The 20,364-nt window shown below is 39.5% G+C and overlaps 1 protein-coding gene across 1 annotated transcript in view; it reads left to right on the forward strand.

Annotated features, from left to right (window-relative positions):
* Window positions 1-20,364, forward strand: part of LOC124552460 (FAST kinase domain-containing protein 4) — an 87,130-nt gene that overhangs the window by 35,578 nt on the left and 31,188 nt on the right. The window contains exons 5-7 of the mRNA XM_047126735.1: window positions 1,897-2,027; window positions 7,796-7,958; window positions 17,124-17,210. Coding sequence (XP_046982691.1) covers window positions 1,897-2,027; window positions 7,796-7,958; window positions 17,124-17,210 — 381 coding nt within the window. The remainder of the gene's footprint in view (window positions 1-1,896; window positions 2,028-7,795; window positions 7,959-17,123; window positions 17,211-20,364) is intronic.

Raw genomic sequence — 20,364 nt, forward strand, 5'->3', positions numbered from 1 at the left:
AATACCTCCTCATTAGTTATGTGATCTACCCATCTAATCTTCAGCATTCTTCTGTAGCACCAATTTCAAAAGCTTCTATTCTCTTCTTGTCCAAACTATTTATCATCCATGTTTCACTTCCATACATGGCTACACTCCATACAAATACTTTCAGAAACGACTTCCTGATATTTAAATCTATACTCAATGTTAACAAATTTCTCTTCTTCAGAAACGCTTTCCTTCCCATTGCCAGTCTACATTTTATATCCTCTCTACTTCGAACATCATCAGTTATTTTGCTCCCCAAATAGCAAAACTCCTTTACTACTTTAAGTGTCTCATTTCCTAATCTAATTCCCTCAGCATCACCCGACTTAATTCGACTACATTCCATTATCCTCGTTTTACTTTTGTTGATGTTCATCTTATATCCTCCTTTCAAGACACTATCCATTCCGTTCAACTGCTCTTCCAAGTCCTTTGCTGTCTCTGACAGAATTACAATGTCATCGGCAAACCTCAAAGTTTTTATTTCTTCTCCATGGGTTTTAATACCTACTCCAAATTATTCTTTTGTTTCGTTCACTGCTTGCTCAATATACAGATTGAATAACATCGGGGAGAGGCTACAACCCTGTCTCACTCCCTTCCCAACCACTGCTTCCCTTTCATGTCCCTCGACTCTTATAACTGCCATCTGGTTTCTGTACAAGTTGTAAATAGCCTTTCGCTCCCTGTATTTTACCCCTGCCACCTTTAGAATGTGAAAGAGAATATTCCAGTCAACATTGTCAAAATCTTTCTCTAAGTCTACAAATGCTAGAAACGTAGGTTTGCCTTTCCTTAATCTAGCTTCTAAGATAAGTCGTAAGGTCAGTATTGCCTCACGTGTTCCAATATTTGTACGGAATCCAAACTGATCTTCCCCGAGGTCGGCTTCTACTAGTTTTTCCATTCGTCTGTAAAGAATTCGTGTTAGTATTTTGCAGCCGTGACTTATTAAACTGATAGTTCGGTAATTTTCGCATCTGTCAACACCTGCTTTCTTTGGGATTGGAATTATTATATTCTTCTTGAAGTCTGAGGGTATTTCGCCTGTCTCATATATCTTGCTCACCAGATGGTAGAGTTTTGTCAGGACTGGCTCTCCCAAGGCTGTCAGTAGTTCTAGTGGAATGTTGTCTACTCCCGGGGCCTTGTTTCGACTCAGGTCTCTCAGTGCTCTGTCAAACTCATCAAGCAGTATCATATCTCCCATTTCATCTTCATCTACATCCTCTTCCATTTCCATAATATTGTCCTCAAGTACATCGCCCTTGTATAGACCCTCTATATACTCCTTCCACCTTTCTGCTTTCCCTTCTTTGCTTAGAACTGGGTTTCCATCTGAGCTCTTGATATTCATACAAGTGGTTCTCTTTTCTCCAAAGGTCTCTTTAATTTTCCTGTAGGCAGTATCTATCTTACCCCTGGTGAGACAAGCCTCTACATCCTTACATTTGTCCTCTAGCCATCCCTGCTTAGCCATTTTGCACTTCCTGTCGATCTCATTTTTGAGACGTTTGTATTCCTTTTTGCCTGCTTCATTTACCGCATTTTTATATTTTCTCCTCTGATCAATTAGGTTCAACGTTTCTTCTGTTACCCAAGGATTTCTACTAGCCCTCATCTTTTTACCTACTTTATCCTCTGCTACCTTCACTACTTCATCCCTCAAAGCTACCCATTCTTCTTCTACTGTACTTCTTTCCCCCATCATATAAAGTGATTTTCTATTGCTGTAGAGAGCAATGTGCTATGGTGGCTGTCCGCAGATTGTACTTGACGCAACAATGCCATAACTTTATAGCTTAAACGTCAAGCGATATTTAGTTTAGATCAGACCATAGAAGCCTGTTTTTATCCGTTCCACAGAGCTGATGGAGCACATGTCGGATTGGGTGCTGTCTCAGCTGCACAGTTGTCGCCCACAAGACCTGACTGCTGTACTGTTGACCTTCGCTGCCGTCAACTATGTGCCATCAAATGCAGACGAGTTCTTTCAGGTGAGGCAGTTATTGTGGTATAACTGACTTTTTAAGAATAACAATGACAACACTCAACACTCAATAACTGTTCAAATTATCATAAAAATTACAACATTCAAAAAGTCAAGAGTGATGAGCTGTTTCATTCTTGACTTTTTAATTATTGTGAGCAGAATCGTACATCGAGTATAGATTTAAGTGTCAGGAAGTTGTTTCTGAAAGTATTTGTATGGAGTGTAGCCATGTATGGAAGTGAAACATGGACGATAAATAGTTTGGACAAGAAGAGAATAGAAGCTTTTGAAATGTGGTGCTACAGAAGTATGCTGAAGATTAGATGGGTGGATCACGTAACTAATGAGGAGGTATTGAATAGAATTGGGGAGAAGAGGAGTTTGTGGCACAACTTGACTAGAAGAAGGGACCGGGTTGGTAGGACATGTTCTGAGGCATCAAGGGATCACAAATTTAGCATTGGAGGGCAGTGTGGAGGGTAAAAATCATAGAGGGAGACCAAGAGATGAATACACTAAGCAGATTCAGAAGGATGTAGGCTGCAGTAGGTACTGGGAGATGAAGAAGCTTGCACAGGATAGAGTAGCATGGAGAGCTGCATCAAACCAGTCTCAGGACTGAAGACGACAACAACAACGTGATTATTTGAATGGTTAATGAGTTTTGAATGTTGCAGTTGTTATTCATAATGTCTCCGAGCTGTGATTGCTCTCCCCAGAAAGTTGACTTTTTAAGGTATTGCTGGATTTCTAGCTTTATGCTGTCTCCTGGCTGCAGCCAGTGTGTCTAGTATTTTCCCTGGAATTTATTGTTGGATATATTCCAGTCTCCGTCTTTTCCCTACAATTTTGGCATTCTATGGCTCTCTGTATTACAATGGAAGCTATTCTCTGATCCTCGTCTTTTTCAGCTATGTGAACATAGCGCAGTGGTTAAAGTTCATATACAACATGCAGGCAGTATGGGTTCAGACCTTGCCCATATATCCCCCTGCCCCCCCCCCTCTCTCCCTCTCCCACCCTCCCCTCTCCCCCTCCCTCCCTCCCTCCCTCATCCCTCTCCCCCCCTCCCCCTCTCTCTCCCTCTCCCTTCCCCATTGGACAGAATATCATTAAATTGTACATGGGGCACAAAAGTCTTCAAAAATAATATTAATTTTTGCCATAGAAAGCTAATTAATAAATCAGTCATTACAGGAAACTTTCTTCAAATGTGTACTCTGCTTGTTACAGAATAGAGTACAGAATCTTCTTACTATTGCTTGCTCTGCTGGAAGAGAATCCCAGATGATATTTGTTATAAAAGCAACTGACACACAGATATGTAGAGCACCACGCATATTTAATGGAAACTTCTGCGTTGCAGGCACATGGAATTTTCAAAAGTGATATCGAAAAACACAGATCATTTAAATTCAAAAAGATTGTTCTTTCTTCAGTCAACTTTGATATGAACCACGTGAAGTAATGCAACACATTTTTTCTTCAATAATTCTTTATTGAACATAATGAGAATTACACATGCAAAAGAATAGTGTTTTATCCCCGCACCCTATTTTTCTACATAATCTCTAGCCTGTTCTGTGGGCTCCCTCCAGCGCAAAACAAGGGCTTGTATGGCCTGTCGGTATGAATCCTTGTCCTGGTGTGGGAGCCAGAGCTTCACTGCATGAATCATCTCCTCATCGTCCTCAAAATGTCTTCCACGAATGGCATCCTTTAATGGCCCAAACTAGTGGAACTCCAAGGGGGCTAGGTCTGGGTTGTAGGATGATAGCTGTGGATGGTCTCCTTGAACGCTGCAAATAGTGGAGCTCTGCAAAAGTGCCTTCTGATGACCTCACTTTCCAGGCCTAGTGACTAACTGTGCTTCTGTCGACAGCAGATGCTCCATAGACTTTGCACAAGTGTTTGTGAATATTCCCCACAGTTTCTGTCTGTGCAGTTACAAATTCAATGACGGCACATTGCTTGTAACATACATCACCTACAGACGTCATTTTCAAACTGTCCTGCAGCTACGCTGTCAGAAGTGACGGAAACTTGGTGCACTCACTCAGGAGACTTCAAATAATACATACATAACTTTTTCAGCTGAGAAAAAAAGTGCAGTGCATTACTTTCTGGGCAGGCCTCATAGAAAGATTTGATTGTAAAGTGTCTGATCAGTATGCCTTCCCCATGAATTAGTAATGTATAGAAATTTTTCTTTTCCCACATTTGGAAGAATGACAGATTTTAAAAACTCTTTGTACACACTTTTGTGAAGCTTTCTGATTTAGTGTAGGTCACAACATTTTTTAAATTCATGGTCAGCTCAAGAGCAGCTCGAATATATTTCCTGGATGGTTCTTGCACACATAAGAAAACATATGGCAATAACTTTCCTGAGAGTTTTATAGTGTATTGTGCTGTGAAGGAATGACTGATCTTTTTTAAATCAGTTTTTCCCCATCTCCGCAAGGGATCTGTTGTACATTGATTGGTGCTGGCAGCCGGTTTGATAAGTATTAAGTACATAATCAAGGTGGAGTACCGTCATCTGTACTGGGGATCTTCTTGTAGCTGCTTATACTTTGTCCTATAATTGTGAACTCTTTGGAGCTGTCCAGATATTTTGGAATTATAACTATAAACCACAAACAGACTATACTTTTGAAGAAAGTTTGCTGTAGTGATTGATTTATTAATGAAATTACTACAGAAAAAAATGACAATTTATGAAGAATTTTACTTGACATATTACTATTTAATGATGACAGTGTATGATGACACTGAAGAAAAAAAGTACATGTGCGGGATTTGAACCCATACCACTAGCATATATGAGCTATTCATAAAACTCTGACATTGATTTTCTCCAAAACTAGGGCTGTTGCATGAAAAGCTGCTACACGGGTACTTGAGACAGGTACAACATAGTCAAGACTCACCAAAATCCATGATTGATGGGTCCTCTCGTAAGTATCTTTGACAGCCACCAGACACCATCCCTGTTTGGTTTCAGCTGTTCTCTGGCAGTAACATCTTGACTGTGATTGTAGCTTGAGCGATCTCTAGAATTTAAAATGGCAGAAGGTTGAAAGCATTGTTATGCAATCATGTTTTGCATTCTACTGAAAGAAGACTCCTTCAGAAATGCTTCAGTTTGTACGAAGTTGAAAGCATTGTTATGCAATCAAGTTTTGCATTCTACTGAAAGAAGATGCCATCAGAAATGCTTCAGTTGCTAAGTAGAGCTTATGGTGAGCCTACAGTGTCTAATGCTTCATGTGTCTGATGACATAAAGCTTTCAAAGATGGAAGAGTGAAGTGTGAGCTGAAAGGAGGGGAGGGAGCCCTCACCACTGTCCTTACTGACATGACAATGAATTCAACGGCAGCTGTCATGTACGAGGGCTCTTGTCTGACTGTTAGACAACTAGCAGATATGCTGGAAATTTCAGTGGGAAATGCTCACACCATGTTAGAGGATAGTTTGACATACCAGACAACTGATTTCTGCTCAAAAACAGAACACAGTTGATGTGTGCATTTTATGGAAAGAACGTGTCCAGCATGAAGGTGATGATTGCTGGAAAACCATCATCACTGCCAGTGAATTGTGAACCTCTCGTCATGACTGCGAAATGGAAAGTCAAAGTACAATGTGGGTTCAAAAGGGAGAGCCTCACTTGAAGAACGTGTGTAGCCTGAAGTCAGCCAATAAGGCATTAGCGATCACATTTTTTTATTATCGTATCGTGGTGTACTTACATCATGTTTCCATAGGTCAGACAGTAAGTCCAGAATACTACAGGAATGTGCATCAGCAACTGATAAAAAATTGTATGCCAAAGAAATGGAGGGGACTTTGTGGAAAGTGTAAACTGCTCCATGACAGTGCGCTCTCTTGTGTTGCTGAACCTGTTATGAAGGACGTTTGTATAGTCGTGATACCAGTAGATGACTGGCTTAGATAGTGAGTAAAGAAGAAAGTGAAGATAAAAATTAATGTAAACCATTCTCTATTGTTAATTTAATTTCTCATTAAGTCATCAAAATGTACACAATAAATTGCTTAAGTTTAGAATAGTTGTAACGTTAAATTTTTTTGCCAGATACTTCATATTAATAAAATAGTTTGTAATTTCCATGAGACGGAATATATTAAAAACAAAATTCTCTCAAGGAGCCTCTCAAAATAAAGGGAGGGGGGGGTTCTTATATTCATGGTCATCTTATACTTGGATAAATGCAATATTTGTTTTGGAAATATTCATTCCAGAGCTGCACTCTGTTTTTATTTAATTTATTTGTATTGTTTGCATGTGACCAGTTGTGATTTTGGATTCCAGCCCAATGGCAGGAACAATTGTTTAAGAATGGGGCTTGTACCCAGAAATTAGTCACAGAGAACAAAAGAGAAATACATTAGGTAAAAACAGTCTATTTCAAAAGCAAACCTTTTTAAAGTTTTACCTTATTCTTGTTCATGTGGCTTAATCAGTAGCCCATAACGCACAAGAAAGATGCAGATTTGAAACTGGCACTGCACACAGGTTATAAATTGTTGCGTGTAATAAACTCACCATAATATTGTCTCCTATTATGACTTGTGTTATCTCTGTGCAGAAACTAATAATCATCATGCATCACATTTCTAAATCTTCGATGTGTTGACATGTCAGTCCTCAGTTACTACTTTTATGTAAAAGATTTTTAGTTTATGACTAGTGTGCAACTAAGTAAGTGCAATTTATGGATGTAATACGTAAATTACATTTTGGGAAAATTACTCATTTGGCCATGAATAGGCTTTAGGCTTCTTAGTGTACTGTCAGGTGGAAACTGAATGTGGCAACCCCATGTGCAACTTACACAATATTACCGACACAGATGCAGAAGTTGCATACAATAATGAGGTAAAGAGGCTTACTAAGGAAAGTATTATCCTTTTTATGTTGTTTCAAAATCGTTACATTTAACAGAAGTTGAAAAGCAAAATGTTTTTGATCATTTAAAAGAGAGCTTGCAATCTGCGTCATATGTTTATTGATTCCAACTATTTGCAGCATTGTCATCTTTCTGATTTTTTTACAGTATGTAACATATCACATCCTGCATTTTACGGGTTGTTTTCTGTTGAAAGATGCCCTAAAAAGATCAAAAGCTGGTTTTTGGTCAAATAAATAATAACTTCTGTGTATCGAGAAAGTGTTTCCTTTGCAATATTATTCTCATGTTCTATCAGGCACCAATACTGAGTTTAGTCAGTGTTATAAATTGCATCAATTGTGCTACACACAGACATAACATCAAAAGTGCTAAGACAATGTTTCTAAACGTTTATATTGCAGACAAGCTCAATTAAAAGACCCTCACATGTAGCTTTCAGCCACAGGCTTCGTCAGTAACACACACACACACACACACACACACACACACACACGCGCGCAAAAGCAAGCACACCTCGTGCACGCATGGCCACCAACTCCAGCATCTCGGGCCGCACTTGGGTGTGTGTGTGTGTGTGGGGGGGGGGGGGGGGGGGGGGTCTTTTAATTGTGCCTGTCTGTAACTTGATGCGTCTTCTTTACAATAAGTAGCAATCTTTCTTTTCTTACATTGTTGATATTCCTACCTGGAGTTCCCATTGTTTGATTCCTAAATATTTTATTCCAAATGCTCTCCCTCACCGCAATTCTTGGCTTGCTGACAAGGCACAAATTATTATATGATGGTGAAAGTATCTTAGTCAGTTGGCAATGCACATTGTGAACACGATTGCAGGCTGTGCTTCCCCTACTGAGAGAGGCGGATTTCCCCGGGCCATCCATGTGGTTGGACGCCGTGTGGTCACTGTGCGTCCTCGGAAGAGCTACCCCGGAGCAGACTGCATCCGTCCTCTCCCCGGAATTCCTGCTGCGATTAGCGAGAACCTCAGGACGTGCAGGTATTTCCCGTATTACATCTCGTTTTCTGCTGCAGTGTGTGGGGAAGCCCAAATTTAACTATAAGTGCTCAAGTTTACATTTTGCCTTTCATGTCATTACCTTCAAAATAATTTCTATCAATGTAAACACCACTACTCGTGTTAAAGTAGACCTTACAGTAGACTGTTCCAGTGCCTCCCTGTGGGACCTCAGCATCCATGACTTACCCACTGGACAGGGATGAGCACAGGGTCTCGCACTGATATTATGAGGCATTTAAGTAATTTAAGCAGAACACCTCACTGGAAGGACCTACTGATTATCATGCATTCAAGAACAACTTCTATCTGTTGGAAACATGCTTTGGTAGAGAACACACAATTTTTTTAGGTTTCCGTACCTCAGTCAGTAAAAATAGAACCCCTATAGGATCACTTTGTTGTCCATCTGTCTGTTGGTGCGACATATCAGGTTGAAATCTGTGTGACATACTAAGGTCTGTGGTGTCTCGGTGATGTAGAAAATTTGAGCTTTTATGTCAGTGGAATTAAAAGATACAGGCACTTTTGATTTTTGAAACTTGCAAACTCACGCATCAAAACCTTCGGAGTACTTCCCATTCACCTAGAATGATGAAATTTGGCTGGAAGAAAAAACAAAAATTGTTAATTTGTAATGATACCACAGGCGAAAAGTACAGTTTTTGTCATGTTATTCAGCTGTCTGTCTGTCAATCTGTTAACCCTATCGCTGTTGTGGACGTGTGTGCATGTCCTGTTACACCGTTCCACAGGTGGTGCTGATGTATATATGCACACCACTTGGGTTTGTGGATGTCTATATGCGTCGCGACTCACCGATCTCTCAGTGGTGCAGACAAGCTACTTCCATATCTCTGTGAATAAAAATATTTCGAGTATATATCATACAACATATGTGCCTCATTTGCAAAAAACCTCGTTTCAGTATCTAGAATTGTTTACGAGCAATGATGATTGTCATGACCACTTGATTCACGATGTTCAAGGATGTGAATGAGTGCATGACAAACAACAATCCATTGGATATGAAACTCAATAACTCGAGGATGAAATGAGATATGGTTCTACTCTCATTCCTACATAAAATTTCTATAACTGATGAACGTTTCATTCACTGTAAGGTATGAGCTAAATTAGATCGTACACAAAGTTTACACATTATGTGTTTACCTCCGCAAAATCTTTAAACACAGTAAGTATGATGGATATGAAAAGAAATTCAGTTCTTTATCGAGTGAAGGTATCAAACTAAAATGTGCAAAAATCAAATTGTTTCACCTAATAGTGTTTGAAAAATCAGATGATAAGTATTTCATATCGGCCAGAATGTCGTCTCTCAGCACAGATGCCACCATTTAGCAAGCAGTACAGCCATAATGAAAGCTGCCCCCAGTCTGGAATGCAAAGAACATGTCTGAGGCAGTGAAAGGGTTGAGATCCCTTTCTCTCAGGAATGGGTAGATATATCAATTTCAAATTTCTGTCACATACTAACGTCTACAGTCCTTTGGCAGTGCAAAAAATGTAAGCTCCAGTCAACAGTGCAGTAAGGTCATTTACGTCATATATTTTGATATCTTGCCAGTATTGATATCAATAACAAGGAAAAATTGTGGATATTCTCAATTCCTGATAATTATCTGTATAGGTAATTAAGTTAGTACAGAACTCACACCTACCTGGATCTTTCAAAATGGTCTTTCGTGTCTACAAAAAGATTGTTCAGCTTTGTCTGACAAGGCTTCAGAATACGTGTGCATTAGAAAGTGAATTGAAATTATTTACCACTTCAGTATGAGTTGCACTGATACTGTACCTTGCGAAATGCAATTAGAAGTCAATAGTTTTTTTATGTACGGGTCAACACCTGCCATAAGGAAGTAATTTCCTGCAAAGGCTATTCTTTTATTTTGAAATAAGCACCATATTTTATTGAATGAAATGTTTTTGAGCTTCCAGTTGCACGAAATGGTTAAAATACCATGAACATTTGACCAAGTACTCCTCGATGGTGGTCTTGGCCTGATTTTTCTGTGTAGCATAGGCAGAGGTTTCATAACATACTTTACCCTGAAAAGTAGACTCTAGACAATGGTCAACAGATCAAATTTGACAAAGCCTCTGTCATGACTCACTCTAATGGCTTCTATGACTGTGTAATTAAAAAAGTCTTCAAAATAAAAGTCACAGACAACACCTGTAATATGGACGGCAGCCTGCAGCACAGCACAGTGTGAGGTGCACCGATCACAAGGTCGAACTGGGTGCATAAATTCGTAGTCAACAGATGCCCATATATGTTGATGCTGTGAGGTCCAGTGACATCAGCTGGCAGCTGGAATATATAAGGGCATATCAGCAATCACCCCACTTGACAACAGTGAAGGAGTAAAAGATGTAAGCTCCATCCACAGGCCCATCGATACCGACCAGTTACCACGTAATCTTCTGCCGATATCATCGACGGATGCAGGACGGAGGAGTACGTGTTCAGCATGCTGCTATCTCAGCTGTTATCAGTTTTCATGGCCTGGAGCTGCTGCTACCTGGATGAGTAGCTCCTCAGTTGGCATCACAAGGGTGACTGCACCTCATTCCAGCCCTCCCACCAAGGAAAAATCCCCGGTGACTGTACCTCGTTCTTGTCCCCGCCAGTACCGGGAATCGAACCCGTGCCATCTGCACGGCAGTCAGCAGCACTGGCTAAGCAACAGAGACAGACGAGGAGCACATGGTCAAAAGCTCACGGCATTTTAATCATTTGAACAGTTGAAGCTTCATGAACATTACAGTCAGTGTTAATGCTGTGGGACTTTGCATCCTTGCGTTACTTTATTTTATTATTTAGCAGTTATCTAGTTTTGCCCCCTTGGCACCTGCCATGCTTGCAGCATGTTATGTACCACACGTGTGTGAGGAAAAAGCAACATGTCATGATGTCCCTAATATGGGCTTTACATATGTAGTAGTTGTGCCCATACCTACTACAGTTGTGCAGAACTCTTATAAGGGGCACTATCACATGTTGTTTCTCTCCACACCGCTATGTAGTTCATAACATGCTGCAAGCACAGTGATTTTTATTGTGATAATTTCCAAGAGGGCAAAAATTATCTAAGTGCTAAATAATGAAATAAACTGTTTCAGAATAAAATAACAGTCTACACTGGAAAATGACTTTATTTAAGGCAATCAGAAGTAATTGTTTTACCAGACTGCTCTGTGCTCAAGGACAGGTATTACAGCAGCATGAACTTTTACAATACCAGCATGACATAAAAAAGGGGGGAGGCAGCACTGAATGGTGCCAACTTTACAGTCAGACAATGAGGAGCGTTCTGCGTCTTGTGGTAACGAGGGATCTGATGCCAAATATTTCATCACTTGTGCATAAATATAAGTCTCATGTTCCACAAACACAGTAAAGGTTGGTATTTTCAGAGCTCTGTTCCTCAGTCGGTAAAAGTGAAACCCTTAGAGAATCATTTTGTTGTCCATCTATCTGTCTGTCCGACTGATATGACCCATTTTCTCGGGAACGAGTAGACGTATCAAGTTAACATTTATGTCACATACTATGGTCTATACACTGTTGGCGATGTGAGAAAATTTAAGCTTCTAAGTGAATGCAATCAGAAGAAACAAACATTTATGCCACACATTTTTATACTGACAAACTCACTCATCAAAATCTATAAGGTACTTCCCATTGACCTAGAATCATGAAATTTGACAACAAACAACATTTCACAGTACAAGTAAAGGAAAAAATCCAAAAATTGTTAATTAGGTATTATATCTGCCTGTCTGCCCATCTGTTACGATCCCCTTTTTCATGGAGACGGGTATAAGTATTAAGTTGAAATTTATGTCAGATACTAAGGTCTCCCCCCCCATGAACCATGGACCTTGCCGTTGGTGGGGAGGCTTGCGTGCCTCAGCGATACAGATAGCCGTACCGTAGGTGCAACCACAACGGAGGGGTATCTGTTGAGAGGCCAGACAAACGTGTGGTTCCTGAAGAGGGGCAGCAGCCTTTTCAGTAGTTGCAAGGGCAACAGTCTGGATGATTGACTGATCTGGCCTTGTAACAATAACCAAAACGGCCTTGCTGTGCTGGTACTGCGAACGGCTGAAAGCAAGGGGAAACTACAGCCGTAATTTTTCCCGAGGGCATGCAGCTTTACTGTATGATTACATGATGATGGCGTCCTCTTGGGTAAAATATTCCGGAGGTAAAATAGTCCCCCATTCGGATCTCCGGGCGGGGACTACTCAAGAGGATGTCGTTATCAGGAGAAAGAAAACTGGCGTTCTACGGATCGGAGCGTGGAATGTCAGATCCCTTAATCGGGCAGGTAGGTTAGAAAATTTAAAAAGGGAAATGGATAGGTTGAAGTTAGATATAGTGGGAATTAGTGAAGTTCGGTGGCAGGAGGAACAAGACTTCTGGTCAGGTTACTACAGGGTTATAAACACAAAATCAAATAGGGGTAATGCAGGAGTAGGTTTAATAATGAATAGGAAAATAGGAATGCGGGTAAGCTACTACAAACAGCATAGTGAACGCATTATTGTGGCCAAGATAGATACGAAGCCCACGCCTACTACAGTAGTACGAGTTTATATGCCAACTAGCTCTGCAGATGACGAAGAAATTGAAGAAATGTATGATGAAGTAAAAGAAATTATTCAGATTGTGAAGGGAGACGAAAATTTAATAGTCATGGGTGACTGGAATTCGAGTGTAGGAAAAGGGAGAGAAGGAAACATAGTAGGTGAATATGGATTGGGGGACAGAAATGAAAGAGGAAGCCGCCTGGTAGAATTTTGCACAGAGCACAACATAATCATAGCTAACACTTGGTTTAAGAATCATGAAAGAAGGTTGTATACATGGAAGAACCCTGGAGATACTAAAAGGTATCAGATAGATTATATAATGGTAAGACAGAGATTTAGGAACCAGGTTTTAAATTGTAAGACATTTTCAGGGGCAGATGTGGACTCTGACCACAATCTATTGGTTATGACCTGTAGATTAAAACTGAAGAAACTGCAAAAAGGTGGGAATTTAAGGAGATGGGACCTGGATAAACTAAAAGAACCAGAGGTTGTACAGAGATTCAGGGAGAGCATAAGGGAGCAATTGACAGGAATGGGGGAAATAAATACAGTAGAAGAAGAATGGGTAGCTTTGAGGGATGAAGTAGTGAAGGCAGCAGAGGATCAAGTAGGTAAAAAGACGAGGGCTAGTAGAAATCCTTGGGTAACAGAAGAAATATTGAATTTAATTGATGAAAGGAGAAAATATAAAAATGCAGTAAGTGAAACAGGCAAAAAGGAATACAAACGTCTCAAAAATGAGATCGACAGGAAGTGCAAAATGGCTAAGCAGGGATGGCTAGAGGACAAATGTAAGGATGTAGAGGCCTATCTCACTAGGGGTAAGATAGATACCGCCTACAGGAAAATTAAAGAGACCTTTGGAGATAAGAGAAGGACTTGTATGAATATCAAGAGCTCAGATGGAAACCCAGTTCTAAGCAAAGAAGGGAAAGCAGAAAGGTGGAAGGAGTATATAGAGGGTCTATACAAGGGCGGTGTACTTGAGGACAATATTATGGAAATGGAAGTGGATGTAGATGAAGATGAAATGGGAGATATGATACTGCGTGAAGAGTTTGACAGAGCACTGAAAGACCTGAGTCGAAACAAGGCCCCCGGAGTAGACAATATTCCATTGGAACTACTGACGGCCGTGGGAGAGCCAGTCCTGACAAAACTCTACCATCTGGTGAGCAAGATGTATGAAACAGGCGAAATACCCTCAGACTTCAAGAAGAATATAATAATTCCAATCCCAAAGAAAGCAGGTGTTGACAGATGTGAAAATTACCGAACTATCAGCTTAATAAGTCACAGCTGCAAAATACTAACACGAATTCTTTACAGACGAATGGAAAAACTAGTAGAAGCCAACCTCGGGGAAGATCAGTTTGGATTCCGTAGAAACACTGGAACACGTGAGGCAATACTGACCTTACGACTTATCTTAGAAGAAAGATTAAGGAAAGGCAAACCTACGTTTCTAGCATTTGTAGACTTAGAGAAAGCTTTTGACAATGTTGACTGGAATACTCTCTTTCAAATTCTAAAGGTGGCAGGGGTAAAATACAGGGAGCGAAAGGCTATTTACAATTTGTACAGAAACCAGATGGCAGTTATAAGAGTCGAGGGACATGAAAGGGAAGCAGTGGTTGGGAAGGGAGTAAGACAGGGTTGTAGCCTCTCCCCGATGTTGTTCAATCTGTATATTGAGCAAGCAGTAAAGGAAACAAAAGAAAAATTCGGAGCAGGTATTAAAATTCATGGAGAAGAAATAAAAACTTTGAGGTTCGCCGATGACATTGTAATTCTGTCAGAGACAGCAAAGGACTTGGAAGGGCAGTTGAATGGAATGGACAGTGTCTTGAAAGGAGGATATAAGATGAACATCAACAAAAGCAAAACAAGGATAATGGAATGTAGTCTAATTAAGTCGGGTGATGCTGAGGGAATTAGATTAGGAAATGAGGCACTTAAAGTAGTAAAGGAGTTTTGCTATTTGGGGAGCAAAATAACTGATGATGGTCGAAGTAGAGAGGATATAAAATGTAGGCTGGCAATGGCAAGGAAAGCGTTTCTGAAGAAGAGAAATTTGTTAACATTGAGTATAGATTTAAGTGTCAGGAAGTCATTTCTGAAAGTATTCGTATGGAGTGTCGCCATGTATGGAAGTGAAACATGGACGATAAATAGTTTGGACAAGAAGAGAATAGAAGCTTTCGAAATGTGGTGCTACAGAAGAATGCTGAAGATTAGATGGGTAGATCACATAACTAATGAGGAAGTATTGAATAGGATTGGGGAGAAGAGAAGTTTGTGGCACAACTTGACCAGAAGAAGGGATCGGTTGGTAGGACATGTTGTGAGGCATCAAGGGATCACCAATTTAGTATTGGAGGGCAGCGTGGAGGGTAAAAATCGTAGAGGGAGACCAAGAGATGAATACACTAAGCAGATTCAGAAGGATGTAGGTTGCAGTAGGTACTGGGAGATGAAGAAGCTTGCACAGGATAGAGTAGCATGGAGAGCTGCATCAAACCAGTCTCAGGACTGAAGACCACAACAACAACAACAACTAAGGTCTATGGTCGCCTGGCAGTGTAATACATTTCAGGTTCTAAATCAATGCAATCAGAAGATATTGCCATTTAAGTCACATATTTTTATAGTCAAGTCACTCATCAAAACCTGTAGGGTACTTCCACTGACACAGAATCACAAACTTTGGCAAGAAGCAAGGTTTCGTAGAACAAGTAAAGGAAGAAGTTTGAAAATTGTTAATTTAGAATTATATCACATGAGGAAAAAATAGTTTTTGTTGTTGTCATTTTTTATCCATCTGACCCACTGTTAAGACCCCTTTCTCTGAGGAAATTTATATCAGGTACTAAGGTCTATGGTCTTTTGGTGATGTAAAATATTTAAGGTTCTAAATTAGTGTAATTAAAAGTTACAGCCATTTATGTCTTAATATTTTGAAAAGGATAGTGCTACTCACCATAGGTGGAGACGCTGAGTTGCAGATAGGCACAACAAAAAGACTGTCACAAAATTAGCTTTCGGCCAACAGGGCCTTTCTCAAAAATATTTGTGCATCTCTGCTGTATGGTGAGTAGCTACTATCGTTTTCATAATATTGTGACATTCCAACCTGGATTTTCCATTGTTTGATTTAGCCATTTATGTCACATATTTTGATACTTGCAAACTCGCTCCTCAAAAACAGTAGGATACTTCCCATTAATGTAGCATCATTAAATTTTGCAAGAAGCTGGGATTCACAGAACAAGTAAAGAGAAAAAACCTGAAAATTGTTAAACTGTAATTATATCACATAAAAATATCTTTTTACCATTAGAACTTACATTGCATTCATCATCCATCAAAATCATAGTAAAAATATCGCTTCATGCAAACATAAAATGTAAGTTGTAGCCATGTTTTAATAAGTAAATAAGAAATATTTTATTAAATCTTCTATCTCTACACATATAAACTGAAGTCAGCTGCTTGCTTTCTTTTGTATGTCTGGGCTAGTCACAGGAACAACTGTGAAGATTTTGATATACGATCTTAGAATTCCCAGGACCAGTATCTTACCATTATTGATATCAATCAAAAATTGTCGAGATTCTCAATTCCTGTTTTGGGTGAGCTACAGTAGCTGTAAATGTAATTAAGTTTGTACAGAATCCTCGGTGTGTGAGTCCTGTTCGTACTTCGCCAGTTTTTTCCTTTTTCTATTTTTGTTGAACTTTTTGCAAAACTTGTACTTGTGCAATTGTATCTGCTAAGTCATTGTTAACTAAGTAACCAGTATTGTTGTGGGCAAAATGTCAGCTGCCTATAAGCGAACCCTTTGTCTGTCCCTACCTGTGGGTAGCTCAAAAAGCAATTGTTTTAATACAAATTTTCCAAAAGCAACCACAGTGGACATTTATGTTTGTGTTGTATTGTACATCCTTGGTATGCTTTGTGGAATGTTATTGTGCACACTGTTTATCCACATCTCTTGACACTTTACTTTTACCTCGTAGCACAAGTTTTCAATAACAAAATAAATTTCAGAGTACTTACTGTGCTGTGCCCATCAAAATTAGCACAACACTGATAGCACTGTGAGCAGCAGCAGAAGCATAACTGTGGCATATTAAGTTTTTCTAAATTGAAAACTCGTGGTACCATGTAACAAGGAAGTAACGAAAGGTGTAGGTGTGAATGGACAGTATGTATAATTACATCCAACAGAACACAGAAAGGATGCACAATATGACTAAAAACTAAAGTACAGAATGTTTGCTACTGGTGCTCTTACAACATTTTAGATGAAAACAATTACGTTTTGAGTAAAGAAATATACTATTTCTGATCACTTCAGTGTGTAAATAAAAAAGTGAAACATTGTGTTTAGCAGAATCTGGATTTTTTTAAAACCTAGTCTTTCTTCTCATTTCTGCTAAGTGTTTATTAATTTCCCTCGTAATTTTTATTTTTATTTATTTATTTTTTTCACAACTATTTCTCCTATATTTCCAGATTCGCTTGGTGAAATTCCTCCAGGCAGCAAGCTCAAGCTGCTGAATGTGAATGCAGTTTCACAGTACTTACTCCCTAACTACAAAGGTGAGCCATACAGCACAAATATACATCCACAAAGCAAAAAGTTCCTGGTCCTGGAAAATTTTATTTCAAGTATTGGCACAAAATTTGGCACCTCTCCTATTCTAGAGCAGCCCATAAGCTAGGCAATGATCACATGCTTATGCTCCCAGGATACTCTGCAAAAAGGCCAACTTATGTTGTGCGTATAGTACATGTGACGTAATTGTAGTGGAAGTAGAGTGAGTGTGATTAGCATAGTATACTAAAAGAGCCTGAAAAAAAAAATTAAGTACCTGTCACCATTGTAAGATACTAGAGTACTTGTGTATAAAGTTCTAGAGGAGAAGCAACTGGGGCAGGTGCCACACAAACAAATCCAAACTTATCTCCAACCTACAGCTTTTTAAACTCATAATTTGTTACTTTGGAAAATAAACCATCTGGAGAGAAAGGTGACATAACAAGAGAGAAAAAAGAGTAATTTAGCACATAATCTTGCTCACATCCTATTCATTGCTGTTGCTATTGCATGCCATTATGATTACATGGAAACTTTGAAATTATTACGACCTCCTTTCTATGTTGGTCATGTTGTTTGTCGCAGTCAACTCTACATGAATAAACATGCACATGTTCCCTCCCACTTCTTCTGCTGCCCCCCCCCCCCCCCCCCCCCCCACACACACACACACAGAGAGAGAGAGAGAGAGAGAGAGAGAGAGAGAGAGAGAGAGAGAGAGAGAGAGAGAGAGAGATTGGGGGGTGGGGGGGGGGGATATGACTTGCTGTAGCAGGATAGAGAAGAAAATGGTATCAAAATACTATAAGGCAACACAGCAAAAGTTCAGGGATTCATACATTTCTGCACCCTATCACTCATGGTCTACTAACACCCTGGACTGATAATTAAGAAAGAACAGGATTTGTGATACGTAAGGATATGAAATTGTTTTGTGTTAAATGAAAATCACTTGACTTATATAACTCTACTCACTGTGATGATGTTGTATGCTACTTCCTGACAATGTTTCGAAATACTCGTACGCAATTTAAGCAACTAGCATGCCATTTTCTTTGTGATAGCACAGTGCTCATATTATGTTACAATATTCATGTGGGCCAAACAGTGTAACAGTGTTCAGTAATATCTACCACTACAAACGAAAAAAATTCGCATTTGTGATCAATACAAACATAGGAGCAAATTCTGCCTCATACACAAAAACGTGAAATTACCTTATAGATCTGTTTCAGAGTATATATATCCAGATGAACTATTTTATTAAATATAGTGTGTAATAGCTTTATTTTCTGAATAAATATCGAAAATGTAATAAATTTTCAGTTACTGGTACTGCACATCATACGGTGAGGCCCAATTTGAGAAGATACTGTGCGTAAGAACATATGTGAAAAATAAAAATGCACAATGCAATGATGTATGAGTGTGCTCGATGCTCTGGTGTCTTGCCAATTGTGTGAGGTTGAATGCTCTGAGTGAGATACATGCAGTGTAGGACTCAGCCAGGGAATGTAGCATCTTAGCTTCAATGATTTTAAAGATGTGTTCTGAAGTTATTCCCTGCATATGTCAATTGTTTAATAATTAGATCTTTAGCATTATGAATAAATTGATCTTGGATCACACCGTGTAAAAAAAAAAAAAACACACATCTGTGAAGAGTTTACAAACATGTGTATGCAAATATGCCTCTCAAGTGAAGTGATATGTATGAACAGGATAGAGAGAAGAATGTATGATGGTGCTAAAACATAAAAAAAAAACTTTTCTTTGATTATGTGATAAGTTTACACTGTTCAACTTTTCCACTATTTTGCGCATATTTTACACATTTGATTTACAAAATTCATAATCTCACATCAAACCTTTTAATGACAGGAATATGCATTTCACTTCATTCAAGAGAAAAAATAAAACATGTATTAAGACAAATTACACCTGATGATGGACCCACAGGCTCATAAATGCATCGTGTACTAAATAAAAAATGAAGAGTTGTGGCCGAAGACATTTTTTAATTCATACTTCCAGTGTTAGAACAAAGAAATGCATACATTTGTCTGTCAGCTAACATTGAGAAGTTGATAAAATGTGGACACTTTTTATGTGGCAATTTTAGGTGGCAGTATGATTGTGTCAAATACTGCTACAGGTCAGGTCTGAGCTACCTCATTAACAATAGGCTGCCAACCTAGCTGTAGCCATTCTTGAATGTTTTGTGTTGTGTATTGCTTGTTGTTGTCTTTTCTTATTTTGAAGTGAGTGAAGAGACTACTGTCGGTCCTTCAAAGATTTTGATTAGGAGTCTGCCTGCTTAGCCTACCACGCAGCATGCCCAGGTTCAATTCCCAGCTTGTTTGGAGAATTTTTCCGCTCTTGGACTGGGTGTCGTGTAGATCTCATCATCATTTCATCATCGTCACTGACACACATGTTACCCAGTGAGGCATCACCTGAAACACGACTTGTAACACAGAGGGCAAACATCCCCAGATGGGGCCTCCCGACCTTCTGTGCCACAAGACTATTTTTTGACTAGGACCCTCACAGCACAAGAATGTTCGGTGGTCTTGTGACAATGTGACAGTTCTGCTTTCACAGCCCACTGCACTGCGAGAGGGAGGCAGGGCTTGTTTCCCCGTCCATCTCCTCTCCCCTCTGGCAGTCAGAATTCCAGTTTGTTTATACTTGTGACTGCCTGCAAGTCCACACTCCACACTATAGCAATTAGAAAACAAAACCTGTCTTGTATTCGAAATTTTTCCCCAAACGTTTGGACTCGCATTCGGGCGGACGATGGTTCAAAAGTGCACCCGGCCATCCTGATTTAGGTTTTTTTTTTGTGATTTTCCTAAATCGCTTCTGGCAAATACTAGGATGGTTCCTTTGAAAGGGCATGACCAACTTCCTTCCCCATCCTTCCCTATTCTAATGGGAGTGATGACCTTGCTGTTTGATTCCTTCCCCAGAATCAATAACAACAACAACTACTACTACTGCTACTACTACCCCTACCCTAATGTTTGGATAGAGTTATTTTCAGTTCTATTTCAATTCTAAGTGCCTTGTCAATTCTAGCTGTAGCATTGTCAAGTATGTGTCACACTGATGTGAATACCCAAAAAAAGTCAAAATTTATTTTCTGTAGATTTT

This window comes from Schistocerca americana, chromosome 10, assembly GCF_021461395.2.
Source record: "Schistocerca americana isolate TAMUIC-IGC-003095 chromosome 10, iqSchAmer2.1, whole genome shotgun sequence".
Taxonomy (NCBI): Eukaryota; Metazoa; Arthropoda; class Insecta; order Orthoptera; family Acrididae; genus Schistocerca; species Schistocerca americana.